This window comes from Botryllus schlosseri, chromosome 8, assembly GCF_051294905.1.
Source record: "Botryllus schlosseri isolate E-star chromosome 8, Bs_hap1, whole genome shotgun sequence".
Taxonomy (NCBI): domain Eukaryota; kingdom Metazoa; phylum Chordata; class Ascidiacea; order Stolidobranchia; family Styelidae; genus Botryllus; species Botryllus schlosseri.
Window position 1 is genome coordinate 7,926,619 of NC_137243.1, and position 22,838 is coordinate 7,949,456.

General features: G+C 42.4%; 2 protein-coding genes and 1 long non-coding RNA gene across 6 annotated transcripts in view; 2 read left to right on the forward strand and 1 right to left on the reverse strand.

The window, feature by feature from the left end:
• The window catches only part of LOC145445329 (uncharacterized), a 35,448-nt gene extending 23,911 nt beyond the window's left edge, over positions 1–11,537 (forward strand). For all 3 annotated transcript variants that reach the window (XM_080323516.1, XM_080323518.1, XM_080323517.1), the window contains 6 exons: positions 1,003–1,117; positions 2,182–2,378; positions 3,282–3,411; positions 4,074–4,219; positions 9,528–10,306; positions 11,031–11,537. In XM_080323516.1, the coding sequence (XP_080179642.1) occupies positions 1,003–1,117; positions 2,182–2,378; positions 3,282–3,411; positions 4,074–4,219; positions 9,528–10,306; positions 11,031–11,145 (1,482 nt within the window). In that variant the 3' untranslated portion in view covers positions 11,146–11,537. The remainder of the gene's footprint in view (positions 1–1,002; positions 1,118–2,181; positions 2,379–3,281; positions 3,412–4,073; positions 4,220–9,527; positions 10,307–11,030) is intronic.
• An 8,237-nt stretch (positions 11,538–19,774) lies between these two features.
• LOC145444744 (elongation factor 1-alpha, oocyte form-like) lies at positions 19,775–22,217 on the forward strand. Of its 2 annotated transcripts, none has more exons than XM_080322753.1 (7): positions 19,775–19,889; positions 20,188–20,369; positions 20,426–20,778; positions 20,983–21,254; positions 21,314–21,654; positions 21,714–21,864; positions 21,924–22,217. In XM_080322753.1, the coding sequence occupies exons 2-7, from the start codon at positions 20,226–20,228 to the stop codon at positions 22,043–22,045; spliced, it is 1,383 nt and encodes a 460-aa protein (XP_080178879.1). In that variant the 5' UTR covers positions 19,775–19,889; positions 20,188–20,225; the 3' UTR covers positions 22,046–22,217. The 2 variants fall into 2 exon arrangements, with proteins under 2 accessions (XP_080178879.1, XP_080178878.1); XM_080322752.1 differs by lacking the exon at positions 19,775–19,889 and adding an exon at positions 19,906–20,044.
• LOC145444745 (uncharacterized) lies at positions 20,648–21,067 on the reverse strand. The gene is made up of 2 exons (XR_013916782.1): positions 20,951–21,067; positions 20,648–20,818 (listed from the first exon to the last, which is right to left on the reverse strand). It is a non-coding gene; the product is annotated as an uncharacterized LOC145444745 (long non-coding RNA).
• Positions 22,218–22,838: the final 621 nt, after the last annotated feature.

Below are 22,838 nucleotides of genomic sequence, written 5' to 3' on the forward strand. Positions count from 1 at the left end.
ACTACTTTTATGTTGTTGCAACTATAATTTCATTTTCTGATATCTCTTCAAATCTGCCTGCGGAAACCACCCGTGTGCTGTCCCACACCCGACCAATAATTGGGTCAGTTGGGGTCACTCATTTTCAGCTGGTCAGTAACGGACTGCTTTTTCTGAGTACTCGAGTATATGTCTTGCCAACTTGTACTCCTTCCTTACTTAATTAGTTATGTTTTAGAGTACATTCACAGTCTGGCGTGTTATGCTTCTAGTCGAGTATTCGAGTATTACTCGCTATGACGTCCTAACAAAATGTAATATGTCAATGTTCAAATATGTACCTTTTATGCCACCACAAAGAATATAATCTATCGCATTAAAGATACTTTCATATTTTTTCAACCGTACCGATTTCATTGTATACTTGGTGACAATGTTGTGGGATGCTCATGGCATCAGAAATGTGTTATTTTCCAGTAACGTTCGTAGCTTTGTGCTATGCTTCTTATGCTGCGATACGGCCAATCAAGGTTTCAAGGCTTCCACAGCGGAAAATAGTATCGAAACTACAATTCTCGTAGATAAATTAACTTTCATTTGCGAGGAACGTATAATTTCAGTACTCGAAAAAATCGTCTTTTACTACTCGACTCGAATCATTAAAATTACTACTCGATTCAGATTCGATTACTCGAAACATTGTGCCCGGCCCTACCTGCACGCACTACATATGCTACTTATACAATTTTCAGTTTTTCTTACAAAACTAGGCCGACAGAGGCTTTACTTTTTTACTTACTTAGAAATAACTACTTCTACTTGTAATTGAGTATAAATTTACGATGCTACTTCTACTTCTCGAGTAGCAACGCTAACTATGCTTTGACAATACCTCTGCAGTTCGTAAATCCCCCGCTTAGTCCCCTTTTCTGCATTAGGCAAGATCGTAAAGTGACGCCCCGCGCAACAACGTAACGTATAACCGTTTCATGTTATGTGACGTCACAATCCTTTCATTCGCAGTATGCAGCGCGTCGTCAGTTACGAGAAGAATATGCAGATCAGTCGCAGCCGCCCCCGCCCAAACGAACGCAGCCGCCCAGAAGGCCGCGGCCCAGCAGAGCTTCTGGATTTTCAGGTAAATAATTTACGATGTAAACTGTCAATGAGAAATAGCCTACAGAACCATTAAGAAACGGGCAGACAAGGAAGAGGTGTGTTACAGGGGTTGCCAGTAAATTTGGCACTTGGCTACGCTCTAATCCTGATACCAGGGTCGCCAACTCAAAACGGTCGCGGGCCATTTTAAAATTTTGTGGAGGCCGAGGGCCGCCTGAATCAATTATCGACATTAAGTTTTTAAAGCTTTAGCTCAGTGCAACCCTTTGCTCTCTAACAAGACGGGCATAGCTACCGCAAAAATAAGAAATACAGACACAAAAAACAATATTATGATCATTACTTTCATTGTATTTTGAACTATTAGCTGCGCGCGATACCTGACACCACTTTTCAGCGACTAAAGAATCGATATTGGGGTTAGCTACTGCCGGTCAAGGCAATATGTCCAATTGCCCATTCATAGTAACTAATTCTTCCTCCATGGAATGCTATTACCTATACCGTTGTCGAAGTCGTATCAGCTAGTGAGGAATAGTCATGTTGGGCACGGAAGAATAGCTGATTCTGAACAACAATGACAATATCTTTAACTGAAATCAAGTTCAGCATTTCAAAAGGCTTTACTAAGCGTTTTTCCAAAATCTCAAATCAGGCCGCAGGCCGCAAAATATGACCTCACGGCCACGTGTTGGTGACCCCTGTCCTAATACATTAATACATTCGTATCAAGTGTCGAGTGCCACACTCGCCGAGGGCGGTATATCACTATTCACGCTCATATTCAATGAAACATTGATTAAGGAATTTATCAACACCAATTGCCAAACTGACATTAGATGGTGTTGGCAGGGAGACTTGATAGATAGATAGATAAGTCTTCAAGCCAGGGATCGTCCGTATACACATCTGGGGTGTAGTAATCAATTTCTACCCTCAGTTAAGTATGAAAACAAAACGAACATAGGAAAGAATGCAAATATACAAATAAATATAAAATAACAACACTAAAATGAAGGAAACGACTGAGTATACTCGAATCACTGTGTCGCAAAGCGATCAAAACCTCCTTTCCGTATCCAGAGCGAGGGCCGCCGAGCGAGCAGGACTCCGTGTTCCACGCTAAGCCGGTTAAAGTGAAGCGTTCGCCGGCGACCGGCAAGCTGACGCAGGTGAACGCGGAGAATAACGACGACGTTTACCGGGCGAAAAGGCGCGAAATCGAGGCGGAAGAAATAGCGGACGACCCTAACGTCTACGTCGACCTGCCGATCGATCAGGTGCGTTGTGCGAAGTTACTTCGTATTTCATGGAGCAGGTTGACTGCGTAAACTAGGCGCACTCGCAGTAGAAGAGGCGGTCGGTAACGAATTGCTGTATTTGTATACTTTTTAGGGGTACGCCAGTAGGTTTTGCCTAGGTGCGCTGCTTGCTCGTGTGGTTATGTTTTATACTGTTTCAACTTATACTTAGTTTTGGGATCTGTTCCCATCAGGTTCATGTGTGGAATTCTCATAACGACCGGACGACGGTAATCCAACTGAATAGGTGCTCGAAAACTGCACCGGTTTGTAGTGGCATTTGTCATTTTGCACCAGTCGCGAATATACATGCTGCAAAGCACACTCTTAAATTTGAGGCTGATCCTTCCCACGGCCATGATGTGCGTATATCTGGTAGAGGTAGACTATACTAATGAACAGGTCCGGGCATAACGATTTCAGAGAGATTCGATGTTTTCGAGTAACGCAATTATACGCCCGTATGTAATTTGATGAATCAGAATTAGCGACTTAGCGTTACGAATGTTTCTTCCCATTGCGGAAATCCCTCGATACGAGGCAGCGCATTATTCAGAGCGTGTAGCACAAGGCTACCATGTGCCCGTTATATAAACAACATTCCAGTGTCGTAGTCATCGACCTGCGCTGTTGTTTCGGATCGCCATGAGATAGTATATAGTGTCAACAAATCGAATGTAGTATACGAATAAGAGTAGCTGGCATTATTTACATGGTGCCCGCGTCTAAGGTACGTAATTGAACAATTCAAGTATGTCTTACTGGTCTTACTGTTATGGCGTCATAATCAGTCGTATTTTAATACTCTACTCAACATGTTTAGTGACCTGAAATGCATACGATTTTTTTAAGTATCATTCATTCATTTTTGTGCGTTCGCAGGTTCCCGCGCGTACCGTGGACGAGGAAGAGCAGCAGCCTGATTCCTCGCGACGGGACGGAGATTCGGAAACGCGGCACCAGCAGCCCACGCCGGAAGTCAGGCAGACATACGCGCCCCGAATCGACGAAGGTACGCGACTACATGGTGGTCAGTAACGAAGTACCTCTATACTGATGGCGAGATAGCGTAGTATCGTAGCTGCAACACCAATGGGTTGCGGGATCAAGTCCGAACGAGGCCGACTCCAGAATTCCTGCCGTTGGAGGTTTATCTATACTCCTCCTCGCCACGTGATCCGCGTAAGCGGTGTCTTATAAAATGCCTAGAAGTGGGCCGTGCTACAAGTTGGTAAATACGGAATGCGGTGTAAAATGACCAATGTAGTCGAAACACCATGAATTGCAAACAAACAACTTCTATACTTTTTAGAAGTACTCAAGTAGGTTTTGCCTATTGACGCTACTAACTCAAAAAACTGCAAATAAGGATTAGAAGTATAGTCTAAAACCTACCACTTGTGTAGGTAAGCTATACCTACTTGGATGCTTCGAAAAAGTAGAAGTACTCCGTTCCTTAACGCATCTGGTTATATCTGAGCCGTAATTTAGAGATGCGGGCGGAATTTCGAAATGCGCCGCGAAATAAAGAGCGTGACCTCGTAGGATTTTATGAATGAATTAGAAACGCAATCTTTCTGTCGACTTCGGTGCAATTCGCGATTGGAATCTGTCTTGTTGCTCATTAGTACACAGTATTAGTAGCCTGCACATTATCTCGTTCCGTCAACGCAGACGACTCGGACCTGACCGCCCCGTCGAAAACGCCCACCAGCGCCCGCAAGGACGACGAGCCGCCGACCGCGCGCAGCGATCAATCCGACCAGAAACGCGCCGGCAGCCTGGCGCCATCGGCGCGAACCTCTGATTCCCCGCAAAAGGTGGGTGCGACTACATTTGCCGTGAGCCCGGGCAGACGCGATCTCGCTTTGTAATTCGAGCGGGTTCGTCCGGAATCGTTTGGTCGAGTGCATGTGTTCTCAAGTCTGAAATCGCGAATGATGTTTTGGGTTATGTGTCTGACTTGAAGGATCATTAACTGAGCCTGGGTGGTCAGAACACTCATCGTCGGTACTCAAGTAGAAATGAATAGAAAGAAGGTCGTAGATTTATAATCTAGTACAAGTAGAAGAGGCGATTTCCACGTGAGTAAAAAAGTGGGCGTTTTAGGCCTGGTATATTTTTCTAAAAAGCTGAGAAGCACGAGTGGTGATTTCCAAGTAAGTAAAAAACAAGTATTCGGTTTTGCCTAAAATCTGAAACATTTAAAGTAGAAGTGGACGTGGAAGATGTGATTTCCAAGTACGTAAATAGTCAGTATTCTAGGCTTAGATTTTTGCTAAAAAATTGAACATTGAAGTGTTTGTTGTGATTTCCATGTAACTATTCCTTGCCTAGATTTGCCTAAAAAACTGAAAACTGTTTAGTAGAAATGACGATTTTCATGTAAGTAAAAAAAACACTAGGTATTCTAGGACTAGAGTTTTGCCTAAAAACTGAAAATTGTTAAGTAGAAGAAGAGTCTAAAATCATATCCAGTTAAGCAAGCAGTAAAAACCGACTTGGGTGCCCCGAAAAAGTAGTTCGTTACTGACCGCCCTGTGAATAAGTCATCCATGGCATAAGCCGCTCTTAATGTTTGATCGATGCATGAAAACTCTCATCTGGACAATTTATCATACGTAGCAATGCGGGACGAACGTAATTCTACCCTCGCAGGAATCCTATTTCGAAAATTCGCAGTCCCGGCTGGTCGAGCGACCCTTTAAATATGGGTTGAGTGAGTAATCTTCCGCATCGCACCAAGTGGCGTTCGCGCATGATTTTCGAAATGACCGTTGAGTCTCGCTGGAACGGTGTCTCGACTCGTCGGTCTGCTTTGGTACAACGCGTCTTCGTAGTTCTGTTTAAAATCTTGAGCGGAAAATTGTAAAATGCGCTAACGTTCGGGCGGGTCTAGGTAGGGGTCGCTTTTAGCTTATAACACGATATTCACCTGTGCGGTTCTGTGCGTCGTGAATATATTTACCTTCATCACGCGGAGACTGTGATTAGCGCTGGGCACTGTGAACGAAGTATCTACTCGAATCCAAGCCGAATGTCAATCGTAATGATTCGAGTGAAGTAGTGACCGTAGATGCCTAATTAGAGAATTAATTTTGACCGGAATTATATTCTTCACGGCCACCAAAACGTACATATTTGAACTGTCTAATCATTATCATTGTTACGAATTCATAATTCGCTGTAGTCGAATCACGCGGGTACTGGATTTTGCCTAGCAGTGATGAAAAAATATTTTTTTAGAGTACAGTTGATTGATACCCTTTCTAATTCGTAGAGTCTTTTCGGGGTAAGGGACTTTGGTGTACATTTTATTAATATCTTCATAATGAAAATGTATTAAGAAGGAGATACTCTTCAGGGGGTCGATTGCCCCTGATGAGCTCAAAATCGTCATTTCATTATGAATATAATGTTAAAATGTATCTTAAATCAGTGTAAACCGTCTCGGACTCAATCAAATTGAACTCGGTGCGACCCGATTGTATGAGATTTACCGCAACCCTGATCGTCATCATGTAGTTGATCATGTCTGTGCGAAGTGTTGATTGAGTAGACTCAGTTGAGGTTATCATCAAGGTATACATTGCGTAATTCTCTGTGTTCCTAAAGCTCTTTGCTTCATCTTTGCTTGACCTTCTACAAGAGGGTTTCGCTAGACTGTAATTATACTTCTCTGTTCTGTAGCCAGTCAGGCGTGTAATACAACTTCCCATTCTGTTATTCGGGCATCCGCCTCTACCTACATCGACCTGGGTCTATACTATGCCTGCACCTTGGTTTCTCTCAAGTTATTTCCGAAATTCATTACCTCTCTGGTACGACAAGCATGTGAAGAGTTGATTTTAGCTTCGAGTCTGTGTATACGCGAAGTCAGGACTTAACCTCGCCTTCTGCTAATTCTAGATTTTGAGTTGCACGTGACTGTTTAGTGTTTAGCAGTAGGTATGCAGTGGGAGTGATAGCGGGTTTGCGTTGTGAGTTTTGAGGCCAGAGCGGGAAAGTGGAATGCAGATCTTTTGACAGGTGGTAACGCGGAAGACTGTTGGCGCTCAGAATCAGAATCAGGCGCGGATAAAGAGGACCAGGCCGAACGCAGCCACGAAATCTCTCGAATAAACTTTATACGTTCTCAAGCCTCTGGCCTATACTGTACTTCACCGTTGACTATTTAATCCCGCTTCGCGCGAGGTCGACTGTATACAGCGCGCATGATTTTCGTAGTTTTATACGTGGGGAGATTATTAGCAGATTAGTGGAGATTCGATTTGCAGCATTACTTGTACATTGACGCATCCGCTACTTGCGTGTGTCTAACAAGACTTTCGACAGCAATTAACGGTTGTGACGTCACTTTGAAAAGGGCGGTATCCACTTTTTGTTCCATTGTCGATTCATGTCTGGCAGTATGCGTTTGTATTGGTAATAGGATCTTGTCCCAATATATGGCGTTAGTTGGTGAAGATTCGTATTGTAATGTAATTCGAGTCCTGATTCGTGCTCGTTGCCGAGTTCATCTAACAGACACTGCACTGCTATCTGTATGCGATACGTGGTCACGAAATATAATACATCACATCGGTTTAATTGATTGCCTGCATAAAGGCGTGTGCATTTGTTACTTATATCTATAGCCCGCTTAGCAAAAAGGTTGCACGCCCCTGACCTACGCAGTCATGATCTAATTCTTATAGGTCGACATACCAATATTATAATATTCTTATTGAAGCATTGTTTAATGCTGCTTTTACAGTGTGCCATACGACGAGCCAAACATTAAGAACTCCATACAAAACGCCGCAACAATTTTTTATCCGCTTGTATATAGATTTATGTTTTGTTATAGAATCTGGTCTGCGTACCCCAAATTCATTTGTGACACCCTAGAAACATCTCGCAAGTTCTATATTATACAGCAAACCGTGCAAAATACCATATACTCCATCCACATCCATTGCCACTTTGATACCTTGACAATGAGAAATTTAATCTTCAGTATACAGAATAGTGAGCAACTGTCTCCCACTCCCGGTGCGTAATTGCTGAATGCGATGCGACTAGAATGCCTAGCTCTGGCCCAATGCGATGAGCAGCGGATTGATGTATTGTAAATTTTCTATGCAACCTTGATGCGTGGAAAAGGTATTTGAGCATGCACCATTTTATACCGTTCGCTGTGAAGGTCTATGTTAACATCGAAATGTGTAAATTCGTTACAATACAATTCGTCTTCAAACGGCTTATCTCTCATTCTAATGTCTTCTCGCTAACGTGTGGAAAGGAAAAATTTGGAAGAATTGCAACTATTTAGAATTTTAGGTATATTCAAGTTCGCATTCATAGCGTTTCACAAGGGGTTTACAAAACTTAGTACTCTCGTAGATTGAAAGGAAGCTTGGGGATGGCTATAAACTATATGTTCGGGAGGGGGAATCTTGCAGATATCTATGCGACTCAGCTCCAGACTCTCTTAAGATTCCAGATCCCGACTCCGACTAGCTGTAATCCATTCTGAATTATAGTGACTCCGGCCCCTACCCGACTCTTACATGAACGGAACTGTGAATTGGCTCTGACTCCCAAAAATTGAAAAGTGCTCCACAAAAAAAGAACTTAATCTCGGCTGCTTCGCCTTGCACGTAAACCAGTGCCATAGTTCCTCAGTGTCCGTCGTAATATAGTACATATTCCGATTATCCCGTCACAAAACCGCTGCTGACGTGATATTCCGGGTCTTGAACATAACAATCTCGTTCGGGTATTGATTCCAATCGGTGACATTCAATCACTGACTTATCAACCAACACATCGTTGGCGTCCCTTACTCAGATTCTTCGTGTATATTCATCAAATAAAGTATCTATTCCAGGGACGGGCAACTTCTCCGGTCGGCGGGCCTGATGTGGGAAAATGAAGCACTTGGCGGGCCGGAAGAATCGAAATAATAATAGAGTGTTTATCCACTAATGCTAGGAATAAATCGTATATAATGTCAACTTCAAGTTTAAAGCACATACGAAAAACACTATTTAATGGATATTAACCTAATGTACTGCAATCACTGTTGAAGTCACTCAGACATCTGCGGTGGATCAAAGTTGTCAACAGGTTCTATGAACTATGGCTGCATGTCGTATGTAAAAAAAAACTCAATAAAGACTGCACGTGGACATCAGTTTTATTGGGACGCAGCCTTGTCCTGTTAATGTTCATGGTCGAAAATGTTTGCTCGCAAATGTATGTATTAGACCTGAACGGAACAAGTAGTTTCATGAGCACCTTTCTCATGTTGGCAAATTTGGATTCATTGCGTGACACATAAAATTTCCCAGTATTTTCGGATTGGAAATTCACTTCCAGGGTAGAAACTCTCTGCGGGCCGCTCAAAATCCTGTCGCGGGATGTATGTTGCCCGTCCCTGATCTATTCAGTACATATATACCATAACCGAAATGGTGGGCGCCAAATAGTACTGTCCTTGGAATCTGACACTCTCGGCAGAAATGCGACTCGCACAGTAAAATATTGCCTGTGAAAAAGTGCGAATTTGGAATCGTACGACTCCGACCGAAGGAGTTATTTTTAGTTTGGTGTAGTTCGTGTGAGCTATTTCAATATCTTTTGAGTAGCGACAATCTTTACCGAATGTCACGAAATGACATCATGCTTCAACGACCTAATTGATAACAATATCTACCCGCTCGAGGCTATAACTCGTGAGAACCTCGTGAATAGTCTTAAGTTTGACAGTTACACGCCATAGATTTTCGAAGGCCCCCTTATATGGATGCTGTACCAATAAGGTTGATCAAATCCAATCATTTACTTTGCAAAAATATTCGCGTCGTACCAAACGTACTCCGCTACGTTAGGCTACGAACGTGTTTGTATGGGACTTGGGAGTTCCTTTGAAATCATAAAAATACCCCCCCCCCCCATCCCGTCTATTGGCATAGGTTGAAGTTTGAGCTTGCGCCATTGCACTACTGAAATACCGTGGTAATTGAATCGATGGCAACACTTCGTGAATATGTGATATCTGTCCTAAGCGTTTTAAGTACAATCGTACTTGAGCTGTACGTGTACAGTGTACAGTACATACATTGCACGACTGTATTTCTGCAGGAGATTTCCGAGGATAAGACAAAAGCCGACGCAGCGATTGTGATTCAGTCACACTATCGAGGATACAGAGCGCGAAACAACATCAAATCGCAAAGAGAAGCCGAGAAGGCTAACCAGCAGCCTTCGTACGCTTACCAAGACGACTCGGAGACCGAGGAACAGCCTCGTGCTTCTCCGCCTCTTGATAACCAGCCTACTGTAGCACCGGAGAAGTCCGGTAATCCAAACGACGTGCCAGAACGCAGTGCGGGTGACTCACCTGTTCAAACAGCAGTGATACAGCGCGAAGAGGCTACTGAAAATACTACTGGTGGTAATCAGACACCGCAAGAATCGCGCGATTACGACAACGCGTCGAGAAAAGCCAGTAAGCCAGCGTCGCCGCTGGAGTCATCTGAAACGCAGGGCGAACCTGCTCAGCGCCAGCCATCCCCACCACAAGAAGCCATAGTAAACGAATCACCACCTCACACCACAAACACTAGCCGCGACGACGAACCGCAGCCCGCTCAGCCTGATACAACGAATACGCGGGAAAGTCCGACACGCGATCCTGAACCAGCAGATCATGACGATCAGCCGTCGAACAATGTTGAATATCACGCTGAGCAAGGCGATGAACGCGCGGTTGAATCTCGTGACGAAACAGCCGCGTTACCCCGTCGTGACGATGGCGATGGCACGGACGACGGGGTACCCGGGACCGTTGACCCGGAAGCCTGGAATTCTCCTCTCCCCGATGCGAATGAAGAATCCGGCGCGGGGAAAAACACCGGAAGGTAACATCCTTTTCAAGCATATGCATATAAACTATATACGTATGAACTGCATATTTTGAACTCATTTGTTTACTCTATCTCATTGTTATAAAATTTCGCCCGAGAGTAGAGCAGATGTGGTCAAAGTAGTAAGTAATAGTAACGCCATAAATTTCAACTCAATTAACAGCACAAGTAGCGAATTTCAAGATTGATTGGTCGAGGGGTCGCATATACTTTCAACGGCTCATCGGAAGTAGCATAAAAATGTTTAACAGAAGTGGAAGTAGTCTAAAACTATAACCACTTGAGTAAGTTGTGCAAGTAGGCTAAATCTACTTTAGAAATATTTTGTTATCGACCACCTCTGAAGTAGAGGTGTGTGGGTAACTATTTTCGAAAGTAATACGAATCAATGCGTCCCGGCCTTACATTTGGGAATATTCTTCGACAGCGTATAAAGTTACTAGGTTAAGACTTCTTCCTAACGCAAGTAGGCTAATGACCGCGATTTCGATGCTGTAAATTCCGTAACCTAAATACAGAGGCTTGTGCTGTCCAGCGATTTGGACGGTGCCACCCATAAAAGACATGAAAATCTATACACAAACGACTTTACGACAAAATTCACAACGAGAGCAATATGAGCAACATATGCTTGAACGTTACTGTACTGACCATATTTTATCATCGACTAGCAGCTACCTCCAATCAACTGTTTACGTTATCAACAACTTTTATGCAGACCAGACACGGGAACACCAACGCCTTCTGACGTGCCACAAGACCCTATGACAAGCGAAAATCAAGAGGAAACGATGCAAGACGGACAGACGACAGGGGCGAAGGACTCAACTTGAAAATATTTCAGACACCCGTCCATGGATAATTTATCGCATTCCGTTATATAAGCATGCATATAACCTATATATATATATACATATTATAGAATTATAAGCCTTCAGTGGCATAATGCAGTTGAGAATTGGCAAACCAATTTCCATCACGCATATCCATGACTTGGTCGAATATGATTCAGTTTGTTATTATCATTTATACTCTTATGGGACATATAGTGATTTGATCAAATATAATTTGGAATGATATGACTTGGTGGGATAACACAGGGATGTCTATAGATATCCCTGGCTAACAGTGTGGATCTGTGCGAAATGTATCGGACATTCCAATGAGATTAAATGCAAAACATTGTAACTGTTATGTTGATTGCAAAGCATATTATTGTTCGCTACTGTTGTTCTGGGTATTGTATTCCTGCTACGGGGTATGAGATATGAGTATCGCTGGCGTCTTGGGACACTTCGTAGGAATATATCCAATATGAATATAATTTAATGCGGGTTAAAACGAAAACGTGTAGGTTTAATCATGGCCTAGTAGGCCATGGTTTAATGAACAATACACAATGTTTACTAATCTGCCTGTATAACATAAGTGTGTTTGCGTATCTGTAGGCTATATCCCTGCGTCAATACGCGTATACGCATATCCTATACATTTTCGAGACATATATCTAATTCCTTGATGTCGCACTGTATTTTTAAAATTAATGGGCGTGATTCGAAGCATGTTGGCCAGCAAGTAAAAATTATTCGGGAAATAAATTCACTCGTGACTAGGAATAACGATCACAACTGCAGTCATGAGTAATTATTTGCATCTATGAGTGTAAACTATCCGATCTTCGTGTCCGCCAACGATCCGACGTATAGTCTTTGCAGGCCCGTAATGCGCTCCAGAAACTTCAATTACGAATGTATAGTGAATATACGAAGGTATGATACTCTTTGAGCAGCTATGAGTCTAAACTTCATTCCCAATGATGAGAGAAGGTTTATTCTGGGGATGGTGGGAACGTGAGGTTCATGTTCACGTTCTGTGTGTGAACCTCAGAAATTTAGAGGTTCACGTTCACAAACGAACCTTGGTAGATTCTGCACTGTGAACCTTTTTCAAATATTACAATTTTCACGTCATTATAATAGCTTTGGTTGAAATTTATTGCATTTCAACTGCGGGCCACTCTATGCATGGCGCTGACAGGATAAAAAAAATCAACACTAAACGAGTATGCACCTTGACCATTTAAAAAAATACTTGCTTTGTTACAAAAGTTAGCTCGAAATATCCAGCTTTCTGTTTGTGAATATTTAGTGACTCTCTGCTGTGAGCTTGACCCGCAATCACACAACATCAAGAGCGAAATACACCACATGTTGGTATAGTCAGCGAATGATGCTTATTCAACCAATCAATGAAATTGATCTCGTTGTCTGATGTAAAAAATCTAGCATGCGTACGGGGTCAATCTTGATTTCATATGTTTATTGTATCATAAAAACCAAATCCGTGCGATTGCGCTGTTGGCTACTGCTGTATATAACTTAATGGGGTAATATCGGTAGCAAGTATAGAGACCCGTTTTACACTCTGCTCAATATCAACGTAGCAATACTGAGACTCAAAATACATTGTCCGGTCTGGCCTAGACCGTTAAGGCGTAAAGTTTATATTCCCTTGCAAGTCCTCGTCGGAATTGTTGGTAAAGCGACGGAAAATATTGACTTGATGGGATTATTATATCATTTGATTGTCCCAGTTGATACATTTGGCGACGTTTAAAACGTCACTTTGTACTTTAGCATTGTGGCATTATGTGGCCCGAGTCGTCGCCATGTATCGTGTACGACTGTACGTTAGGGTTGTTCAAAAATAACTTTTTTTCTTCAAATTTCACTCGCTTAATGATAAAATTGTCAGGTTGCCAAAAAAAAATGCTTCACACCAAATTTGGGTCAATTCCGACCAGTAAAGGCCGTGCAATCTGAAATTGAAATTTCGACCATTTTTCAATTTATAGTATTTACGGTGAAAAATTTCGACACTTCGATGTGACCAAATATCGTGTTCACATTGTTCACATTACTTGATTTCAGTACTATGCATTTCGAGTAAACAGGATTTAGTAGTTTGATTTTCACGGCAGGCCTATCTTGACAATTGCCGCGAGCGTTGGTGAGTTTTCAGGGGGCGCCATCCACAAAAATAGTTTAGGTATCAATGTAATCAATAACCGTCAGATAATGTTTTCATCCGATCAAAACACACCCAATGTAGTATGCGATACGCAAAGCAAGATGCGATGTAATGAACATATAGGATGCCGAAACGACCAGTCGGCATCCACCTCGGCCTAGTGCCCGATTGTCACAGTCTGATCGATGTTAATATCTATTACCGCATTGTTATACAATTTTTTATCATAAGTCAATTCGTTCTGTTCTGCGCCGTGTGATATATTTCAAATGGTTGTTGTTTTCGATGAGTCAAATACTTGGAGTAGAGTATGTTAGCCTTATAGCCTATGACGCGTGCATATCGAATGGTTGGTAAAAAGTCGGCAAATCTTTACATACTAAATCTACTTACTCTAACTACTTCAACCGAGTATAGTAACACCGAACTATAGTCCACTGAAGCAGTGGTTGTCAAGCAATCAGCGTTTGTTCTCAAATAGAAGTAGAAATAACGTTTTCCAAGCATTGGCATAGACAGGGGAGGGCCAACGGGGCGATCGCTCCCCCCCCCCAATTTTTGGAAAATGTTCGAAAAATCAATAAATATTGCAGTATTTTGGGGCAGATGAATTCAACCTAAAATTGTTCTTCGCGCTTCGCGCGATTTAGTGCCCATACATTAGGGATGGTGTGAACGTGAGGTTCACGTTCGCGTTCTGTGTGTGAACCTCACAAATTTAGTGGTTCGCGTTCACAAACGAACCTTGATAGGTTCTGCATTGTGAACCTTTTTCATATATTACAATTTTCACGTCATTATAACATCTTTGGTTGAAATTTATTGCATTTCAACTGCGGGCCACTCCATGCATGGCGCTGGCAGCATGAAATATCAACACTAAACGAGCATGCACCTTGACAATCTCAAAACTTTCACTTGCTTTGCTACAAAAGTTTGCTCGAAATATCCCGCTTTCCGTTTATGAGTATTTAGTGACTCTCTGATGTAAGCTTGACCCTCAATCACACAACATCAAGGGCGAAATACGCTACATGTAGGTATAGTCAGCGAATGATGCTTATTCAACCAATCAATGACATTCATATCGTCTAATGTAAAAAATCTAGCAACCGTACGGGGTCAATCTCGATTTCATATGTTTATTGTATCATAAAAACAAAATCCGTGCGATTGGGGTGTTGGCTACTGCTGTATAACTTGTTAATGGGGTTATATCGGTAGCAAGTATAAAATCCCGTTTACACTCTGCTCAATATCAACGCAGTCTGGCCCAGACCGTTAAAGCGTAAGCTTGTATTCCCTTGCAAGTCCTCGTCCAAATTGTTGGCAAAGCGCCGAAAGATATTGATTTTATGGGATTATTATATCATTTGATTGTCCCAGTTAATACATTTGGCGACATTTAAAAAGTCGGTATGTACTTCAGCATTGTGGCATTATGTGGCCCGAGTCGTCGCTAGGTATCGTGTACACTGTACAGCTAGGGTTGTTCAAAAAAAATTTCAGTGAAGTTATAGCCTCTATTAATGTGCAGTGTACAGTATAGGGTTGTTCAAAAAAAACTTTTTTTTCCAAATCTCACTCGCCTAGTGACTAAATCGTCAGGTTGTCCAAGAAAACGATGCACACCAAATTTGACTCAATTCCAACCAGTATAGGCCGTGCAATCTTCAATTGAAATTTTTAATTTTGAACAACCCTACTGTACACTGCACATTAATAGAGGCTATAACTTCACTGAAATTTAGGGTTGGTCACGTGACGTCATGAGGTTCACGTTCGCATTCACACGAACCTGAACCTTTCAGACGTTCACACCATCCCTACCATACATGTTTTGATTTTACTTATCGGTATCCCGAAAAAATATTCTTCCGCAAATATCCATAATTGAATGTAATTGAATGAGGTAAGACTCATTGTCTGTATATATGACGTCACACTAGCGAAGCTTTGCCTATCGACCATAGGTGGTCACGATTGGGTTCAAGAGTGTGTGGTTGTGTGTTGTAAGATTGTAACCAGAACCAAAACCACATTTTTTTCAGTCCCTCCACCCAAAATAAACACTGATCTTTGGCCCACCAGCAGAGGGTAATCGATGCAACTTCTTGGGGACTTACTGTATGCATCTGTTCGTTAAATATTGTGAATGAAGTCTGGCAATAATATTAGTTCTTTCATCTATTACTATATAATTTTGATCCGCTCTCCGCCCATATGATCAGAGTTAGCGGTAGAGCTGGTGAAGGATGATGAGTTATTGGAGAATGCAGGAACGTCATTGTACATCGTAAAGTCATGTTCATGTTACATGGATAAGACTATTTATTAGCCTAAAGCAGGTTGCACATCCGGTGGTTTTCGACTTTTATGGTCGCGACTCCATTTCTAATTTGAAAATGTTACGCGACCCAGCTCAAAATTTAGTAAGCTAATCATGATCACTAAAAAAACGGGCAGCACCTTTCCCCAGACTTACTCGCACGACCTGTATGGTAAGCTGATTACGTTCAACATCTTCGCGAGCCCCAGAATAAAGGCAAACGATCCCTAGGTTTAGAACGTACTATCTTTGACTAAAGCATATAAATGGCCTTAACCGACTCTGGGAACATACCGTTCTCATCGCAGTAAATAGTAGTTATTGCTATTAATTTTGATTGCATTTTTTGCGAGGGCGATGGTCCCCATATAAAAATCAATGTATGTGACAGTAGAGTAGCCCGAGGTCGTTGGCTTGATTGAGTCTAGAGTGTCAGTTCAGTATGGGGGTTGAGGACTGTCAGTTCCAGCAATTTTCGTTCCGGGACACACGAAGACATATAAAGTAGGCTACATGCGACTTCACAAAGTGCGCTCCCAAAATGATTGACGGCCATAAAACCAACGCATGCATTCCGAAGCCTTTGATATAGATTTTCGGGTGCTTAAATGGCTGGCGCCTAATGATCCTGTCCCTGCAATCAGACCCCTTAGACATAAATGCACCTGGCACAGAAAAGTATTGCCACCGCCCGTTAAAAAGTGATAATTTGAAATTGTACGAGTCTGATCAAAGGAGATCTTTTTTATTAATTTGGTCTGGTATGTTTTAGCGATTCCAAACTTTTAAGCATCGCCAATCTTTACCAGAGGTTACTAAATTACCGTGCTTCAACGAATTAATTAATAAGAATGGACACCACTTGCTCATATATAGGCTACACTCAACAATATTATTGATCAAATTCCTTAATTTACATTCAAAAAAATTTTACGCGCCGCGTGAATAGGCCCGAAATTCACACTGATTGTTCATCACTTAATGTAAGCGATTTGGGCTCGTCCATGAAACGATCGCCTAATACAGGAGTCGACAACCTGCAGCCGTAGAAGGGAATTTGTGCGGCCATGGACACGTAATTCAATTAGTATTTGTCGGCGGCCGTCGACATGAAAATCGAATTTACAAATTAATTACCAAATTTTTGAGAGACTCAATTGATACTGAAATTTTCTTTGCGCTATGCGAGTTTCAATGCGATTTAATTTTTCTATTTTAATATAGTAGCACCTTTTGCAATCTGAGCCCCAGAGTACAGATGCGAACAGGGGAGGAAAATGATGCATCCCACATAGAAATGCCAACTTGTAATCCTGTGCTCCTCACGAGATAAATTTGTTTCTGATACGTTTGGGAGATTCCAATATCTTACCACTATACCGACAATACTGGTGGGAGGACAAGAAATAACAGCATGCAACAAAGTGACTAATAACAATTGGCCCACCCGAATATGCATCATCATTTATAACTTGCTCTAAATTTTCGAAAACCCTCACTCCATCAGTTCTACCGGCAAATATGATCAAGTAGGCTGAAAAAGGATGAATTTTGGATAGTAATATGTGAAACTACTATTATCAATGACGAAATTCATTTACGTAATCGAAATTTTCGCCCCCCCCTCCCACCCAAATATTTCTTCTGGCTACGCCCTTTTTCCAAGACGCGTAAAACTACTTTAAGTGAAATAGAAAGCGAAGGTCTTAAAAGTAGTATCAAAAAGTAGATTGGGTAAAAGTCCATTTTGCAACCGATGCAAAATCACTGATGACAGTTACCAACATTTGCAGTTACCATGATACTGAGATTCTGTATGATTCCCGAGCAGTCGACTATGACACGCAGTTCATGATTGTTTTGGACTTTCGGTCTCTCCACTCGAATCGCTAGAAAATTCCCGGGGAATATAGGTTACCTATTAGTTTATGGGTTGCATCATTTTCCAGCAGAAATTAACATGCCATACGGACGGTGGTAAAAGTAGTCGTTGAAGATACAACAGTAGCCTACATGTCGAATTAATGCCATAAATTTCTAATCAACTAATTGTAGACGTAGCGATCTAAACAATAGGTGGTTGACGTAGAAGTATTTAGTGAACACTGATCTAGGATTACCATATTTTGGGAATCTGAAAAGAGGACACTTTTTCAAAATTTTGAGACTTACATTGATGGAGTAAAATCCGAAGAATGGTAAATGTTTCGCGAGTTTGTGGTTGGTTGACTAAGAAAAGGTCATTTTCTGGCCCAAGTCTCGAAAAATCCGTCGGGCCGTTACTTGGCCGCAGATTTCTTATCTCTCAGCCCCAACTCTTCAGATCCTTAATCCAATCGAAGTTACATTATGGCATCCTCTGTTGGGGGGCTGCCAGTAAAACTGCACTCAAGCCACTGCAGAAACTACAGCATAAAGTACTCCGAATCATAGCTAGGGTCCCAAAGGGTCCTGGCTGCCCATCCAATAAGTCGCTGCTGAAGAGATTCGGCGTCCTAAACATAGAAGATATGCGGAAACTAGAAATCGCCAAGTTTATGTATCAGTTTCACTGCGGTCGTTGCCCCGAATATTTCAATGACTTCTTTACCTCTGAATCAAAAGCGCACAAGTACAACACACGCGCGTCCACGTCGTCCAAATATCATATGATCGACCGAAAAGATCATCGCTCCATCAAATATGCCGGACCTGATGTGTGGAACAGTATCCCGCCGGCCATCCGACAGTCGACGAGCATGTCCACATTCAAGTCGAAATACAAGCAATTACTACTAAATAAATACAGTCCATCCTCAAGATTACCGGACCACGACTGACCTATCGATCTCGCTTCCCATGACATGCCGCCTTATTTCTTGTCGCATTCTTTTTCTATACTATCTTCTTTACTTTCATTCAGTGTGCATGCCTCCTCTTTACATCGCCTAGGCCAAGGTGGGTGTCAGATTCCATAGACTACTCCTTGTCGCTTCGACATCTTCCTGTCTTTTCATTGTATCGCATTTTTGTGGTGTATTGAACTGATAAAATTGCTAATAAACCAATGATGATGATGATTTGCACGCACATTAAACCAAAATTCTTAAAAAAGAGGACATTTAGGCGTCCTCCGAGAACACTTTCAAAATAGTCAAAAAGATTGCAAATCCTCTTAAAAGAGGACGTATGGTAACCCTACGCTTAATGTGGTAAACATATATTTTCAGGAATGCGTCCGAATTCGCACGTGGCGCTAAGAAGGCAAATTCTCAAAATTACATGGGAGCCTTATTACTCCGGTCATAAAATTCTTACAATATGGAAAAGAAAATTCGAAAGGTATCGATCGAGCCCGCTGATGGGTTGAATGGGGATGTGAGGGAACCCAGCGGTGCGGAGTCATTACCGATGCGAAATCTATCTAATTAATCCTTCTAGTGATGATATCCTCGCCTTAAAAATTACGCCGTATATACATTGAGGAAGCGATATATAAAGCCAATCCAGCAAACCCCCGTTTACCGCCTGGATCCTATTGAGCCAAGAGTTTCCACGCGCAATTTGAGTTTGCACTGAAAATGCTCAAATATTAAACAGTAATAACCAATACATTGTTGTACTGCGGTGTTACCAGCATAGAATCGTACTTCGATTCTCAAATAACACATCGACTAGGGCAGTGAATGATATTTCTTTATGAATGGCGCTCTAGTGACATGTAGCGTCCGCAGACGACGAAAGAAAAGATCAACAGCGAAGAACCCAGGTGCAAAACCAAAATTTTTGCACGTTGAGCCCTAGGTGATCATTTTCGGCCGTCCTTTCTTAGCGATTCACAGCGCAGCTGTAAATCGCTATTGTCTTATCTGGCACCCTGCAAATATATAAATAATCGGTCTCAGTCGGGGTGATAATTAATTAAATTATTCACGTCGCGATCCATTGTCTGGGAAATGATGCAGACAATATCCCTCACGCAGCAAGCGCGATTGCCTTCCCGATTGTGTAGATATCAAAGTCATTACCCAGACCTAATCTCTTCTTCTTTTCGTCTTTCGCCGTCTAACCTAAATACTTTGTTTGTTGTAATTGCCACGTGAACATTTTTTCTTTTATTCATGCGTGACGTTGCAGTCGACCGACGAAAGCTCACTGCTATAAATCTAGAGTATCACGACCTGACGATCTCATTCTCGAAGAGTGTTCAAGAGGACTATTCAAGATTACAGATACAAGGTGAGTGTCGCGGCGAGCGCTGTATTTATGTCATATCCGCCCACTGTTGCACAATATCTGCCGTTTCGATTTGATTGGCTGAGAGCAGTGTTGCGTCACCAGCCGACATCTCACGTGGATTCCGCCCGTCGATCCTTTCGATTTTGGATTCCTCGGTGAGTGGTCGCGATCTCTGAGCCAGCCCGCATATAAGGCTGTTGTTGGGCCTTGTCTTCGGCAGAGCTGATGAATTTCGGCATTAGAATATAGCTAGCTTCGGTTATCAAAGAATGCGCTAATATATGATGTTGTTTTGCAGGTGATTCTCTGGATTTAATCTCGAGCCAGCAATAAACCATGGGTAAAGAAAAGGTTCATATCAATATCGTGGTCATTGGCCACGTAGATTCCGGAAAATCCACCACCACTGGACATCTCATCTACAAATGCGGCGGTATCGACAAGAGAGCGATCGAAAAATTCGAGAAGGAAGCCCAAGAGGTTGGTAGTTTTGTCTTGTTGCGTTTTATGATGCTAATTACTCGAAACCATTGTAGATGGGCAAAGGCTCCTTCAAGTACGCCTGGGTGTTGGACAAACTGAAGGCAGAGAGAGAACGTGGTATCACCATTGATATTGCGCTCTGGAAATTCGAAACGGATAGGTACAACATCACCATCATCGACGCTCCCGGCCATCGTGATTTCATCAAGAACATGATCACTGGTACTTCGCAAGCAGATTGCGCTGTCCTGATTGTCGCGTCCGGTACCGGAGAGTTTGAAGCTGGCATCTCGAAAAACGGACAAACCCGAGAGCATGCTCTGCTCGCTTTCACTCTCGGCGTGAAGCAAATGATCGTGGCTGTTAACAAGATCGACAGCACTGAGCCGCCATACTCTGAAGCAAGGTAAGAGATTGTAATCAACAAATACGTGTTAATTATCGCCCTATATGGAATCTCTGTCCATTTTTTGAAATAAATCCTGCGTGATGAGAGCTTTTCTATATAGAATAATTAGGGAATTAAACAGAAAATCCTGCGTGACGTTGCCACCAATTCCAACCAGGATTATCGCCACAGTGTACGGTATTTACCCTTTTACTATTTCAGATTCTTAGAAATCAAAAAAGAGGTGTCGGCATACTTGAAAAAGATTGGTTACAATCCTGCTAAAGTACCATTCATGCCCGTGTCTGGATGGCATGGTGATAACATGTTGGAACCCAGCGAGAAGACTAAATGGTTCAAGGGAGCGGAACTTGGAGGCAAAGTCGACACCAAGTTGAACTGCCTCGTCAAGGCTTTAGATAACATCGAAGAACCTAAGCGACCAACTGACAAACCGCTCCGTCTCCCACTTCAGGATGTCTACAAAATTGGAGGTATGTGATCGGAAGGTGTACATCCGTCATACAGCTGTGTAATTATGGTTGTTTTCCAGGTATTGGAACAGTGCCAGTTGGACGTGTTGAAACCGGCACTCTGAAACCCGGAATGGTCGTGACATTCGCCCCGGCTGCAATTTCGACTGAAGTCAAGTCTGTCGAAATGCATCACGAAAGTCTCACTGAAGCTTTACCTGGCGACAATGTTGGTTTCAACATCAAAAACGTCTCCGTGAAAGAGATCCGTCGTGGAAACGTTGCCGGCGATAGCAAAAATGACCCTCCCACCCAAAAATCCGATTTCACCGCACAGGTCATCATCCTCAATCACCCTGGACAAATCAATGCCGGGTACGCTCCGGTCCTTGACTGTCATACTGCGCATATTGCTTGCAAGGTTGGATGATGATTTTTGCTCATTGGTGTGGCAATTTTCATTTCTTTCCTTTGTTACAGTTCTCTGAACTCAAGGAGAAGATTGATCGACGATCTGGTAAAAAGCTAGAGGAGAACCCGAAGTTCGTCAAATCTGGTGACGCTGCAATTGTGACACTGATTCCATCCAAGCCGATGTGTGTCGAAACCTTTGCCAGTTATCCCCCACTTGGTAATTATTAGAGCATTTTTTAATTATATGCATCGGCTAACAAATCTTACTATTTCAAGGTCGATTCGCTGTCCGAGACATGAGACAGACTGTCGCCGTCGGTGTTATCAAAGGCGTGACTGCCAAGGTTGTCGATGCCAAGCAAACGAAAGCAGCTAAAAAAGTCGCCGGAAAGAAGTGACGCTTAACCCTGTATCGACGCCCAAGAAATGACGGATGTGTTGAAAATTTCATCTTTTATGTTCTCTATCCCTATTTAATTCATAGGAAACATTTTAGAAGGAAAGCATTGCCGTTCATTTCGATGTCTTCTGTCTGAGCATCGGCGAAATACATTATATTCGATCCAACAAGCGTGTTGTCCGATTTTCAAGAGACAAGTTTATGTAGCATTTACTGTAAGACTGGTCAGGTGTAGAACACGCTCCGTAGCAGAGTGCATTTATAACCTACTGGAAATTGATGCACTGAGTCTGGTCGGTCCAAATTTAGAGACATCAAGTCGGTAAGTCACGATCGGACGGTTATTAGCGCGTGCGTCAGCTGGATACGGGTGAGAACCGTTGTGCGCAATGTCAATATAATGCTCGGTGCGTTTTATGATAGGCAGTGGCTATTCGTCCGGTGCCGTAACTGTAACTGAGTCGGGACAAGTTTTGCGATAATGAAAAAACGATATTAGCATGATGCGTCACTCTGTCGTATGGCTTTACAACCCTAAAACCTAACCTAGGGTTACCACGTCCACTTTCAAAAGGATTTGTCCTCTTTTTTGAAAGTCAATCAATCAGGTTTTATTAATATTTTCATCGTTTCAAAACATCACAAGACTGCGATACAATGAAAAGATAAGTAGGTGTCGAGTCATACGCAATGACTCGAGTCCAAGTCGAGTCAATACACAGATTGACTCGAGTCGAGGTCATTTCAGTATTTTTGAGAAAATGACTCGAGTTATCAGAAAATCGTGACTC

Bases quoted from the DNA above. Each gene is read 5' to 3' on its own strand.
- LOC145444744 (XM_080322753.1), top strand. From the start codon at position 20,226: ATGGGTAAAGAAAAGGTTCATATCAATATCGTGGTCATTGGCCACGTA. The intron at 21,255-21,313 runs GTATGTGATCGG...GTTGTTTTCCAG, and splicing joins GGATGTCTACAAAATTGGAG to GTATTGGAACAGTGCCAGTT. The intron at 21,655-21,713 runs GTTGGATGATGA...CCTTTGTTACAG, and splicing joins CTGCGCATATTGCTTGCAAG to TTCTCTGAACTCAAGGAGAA.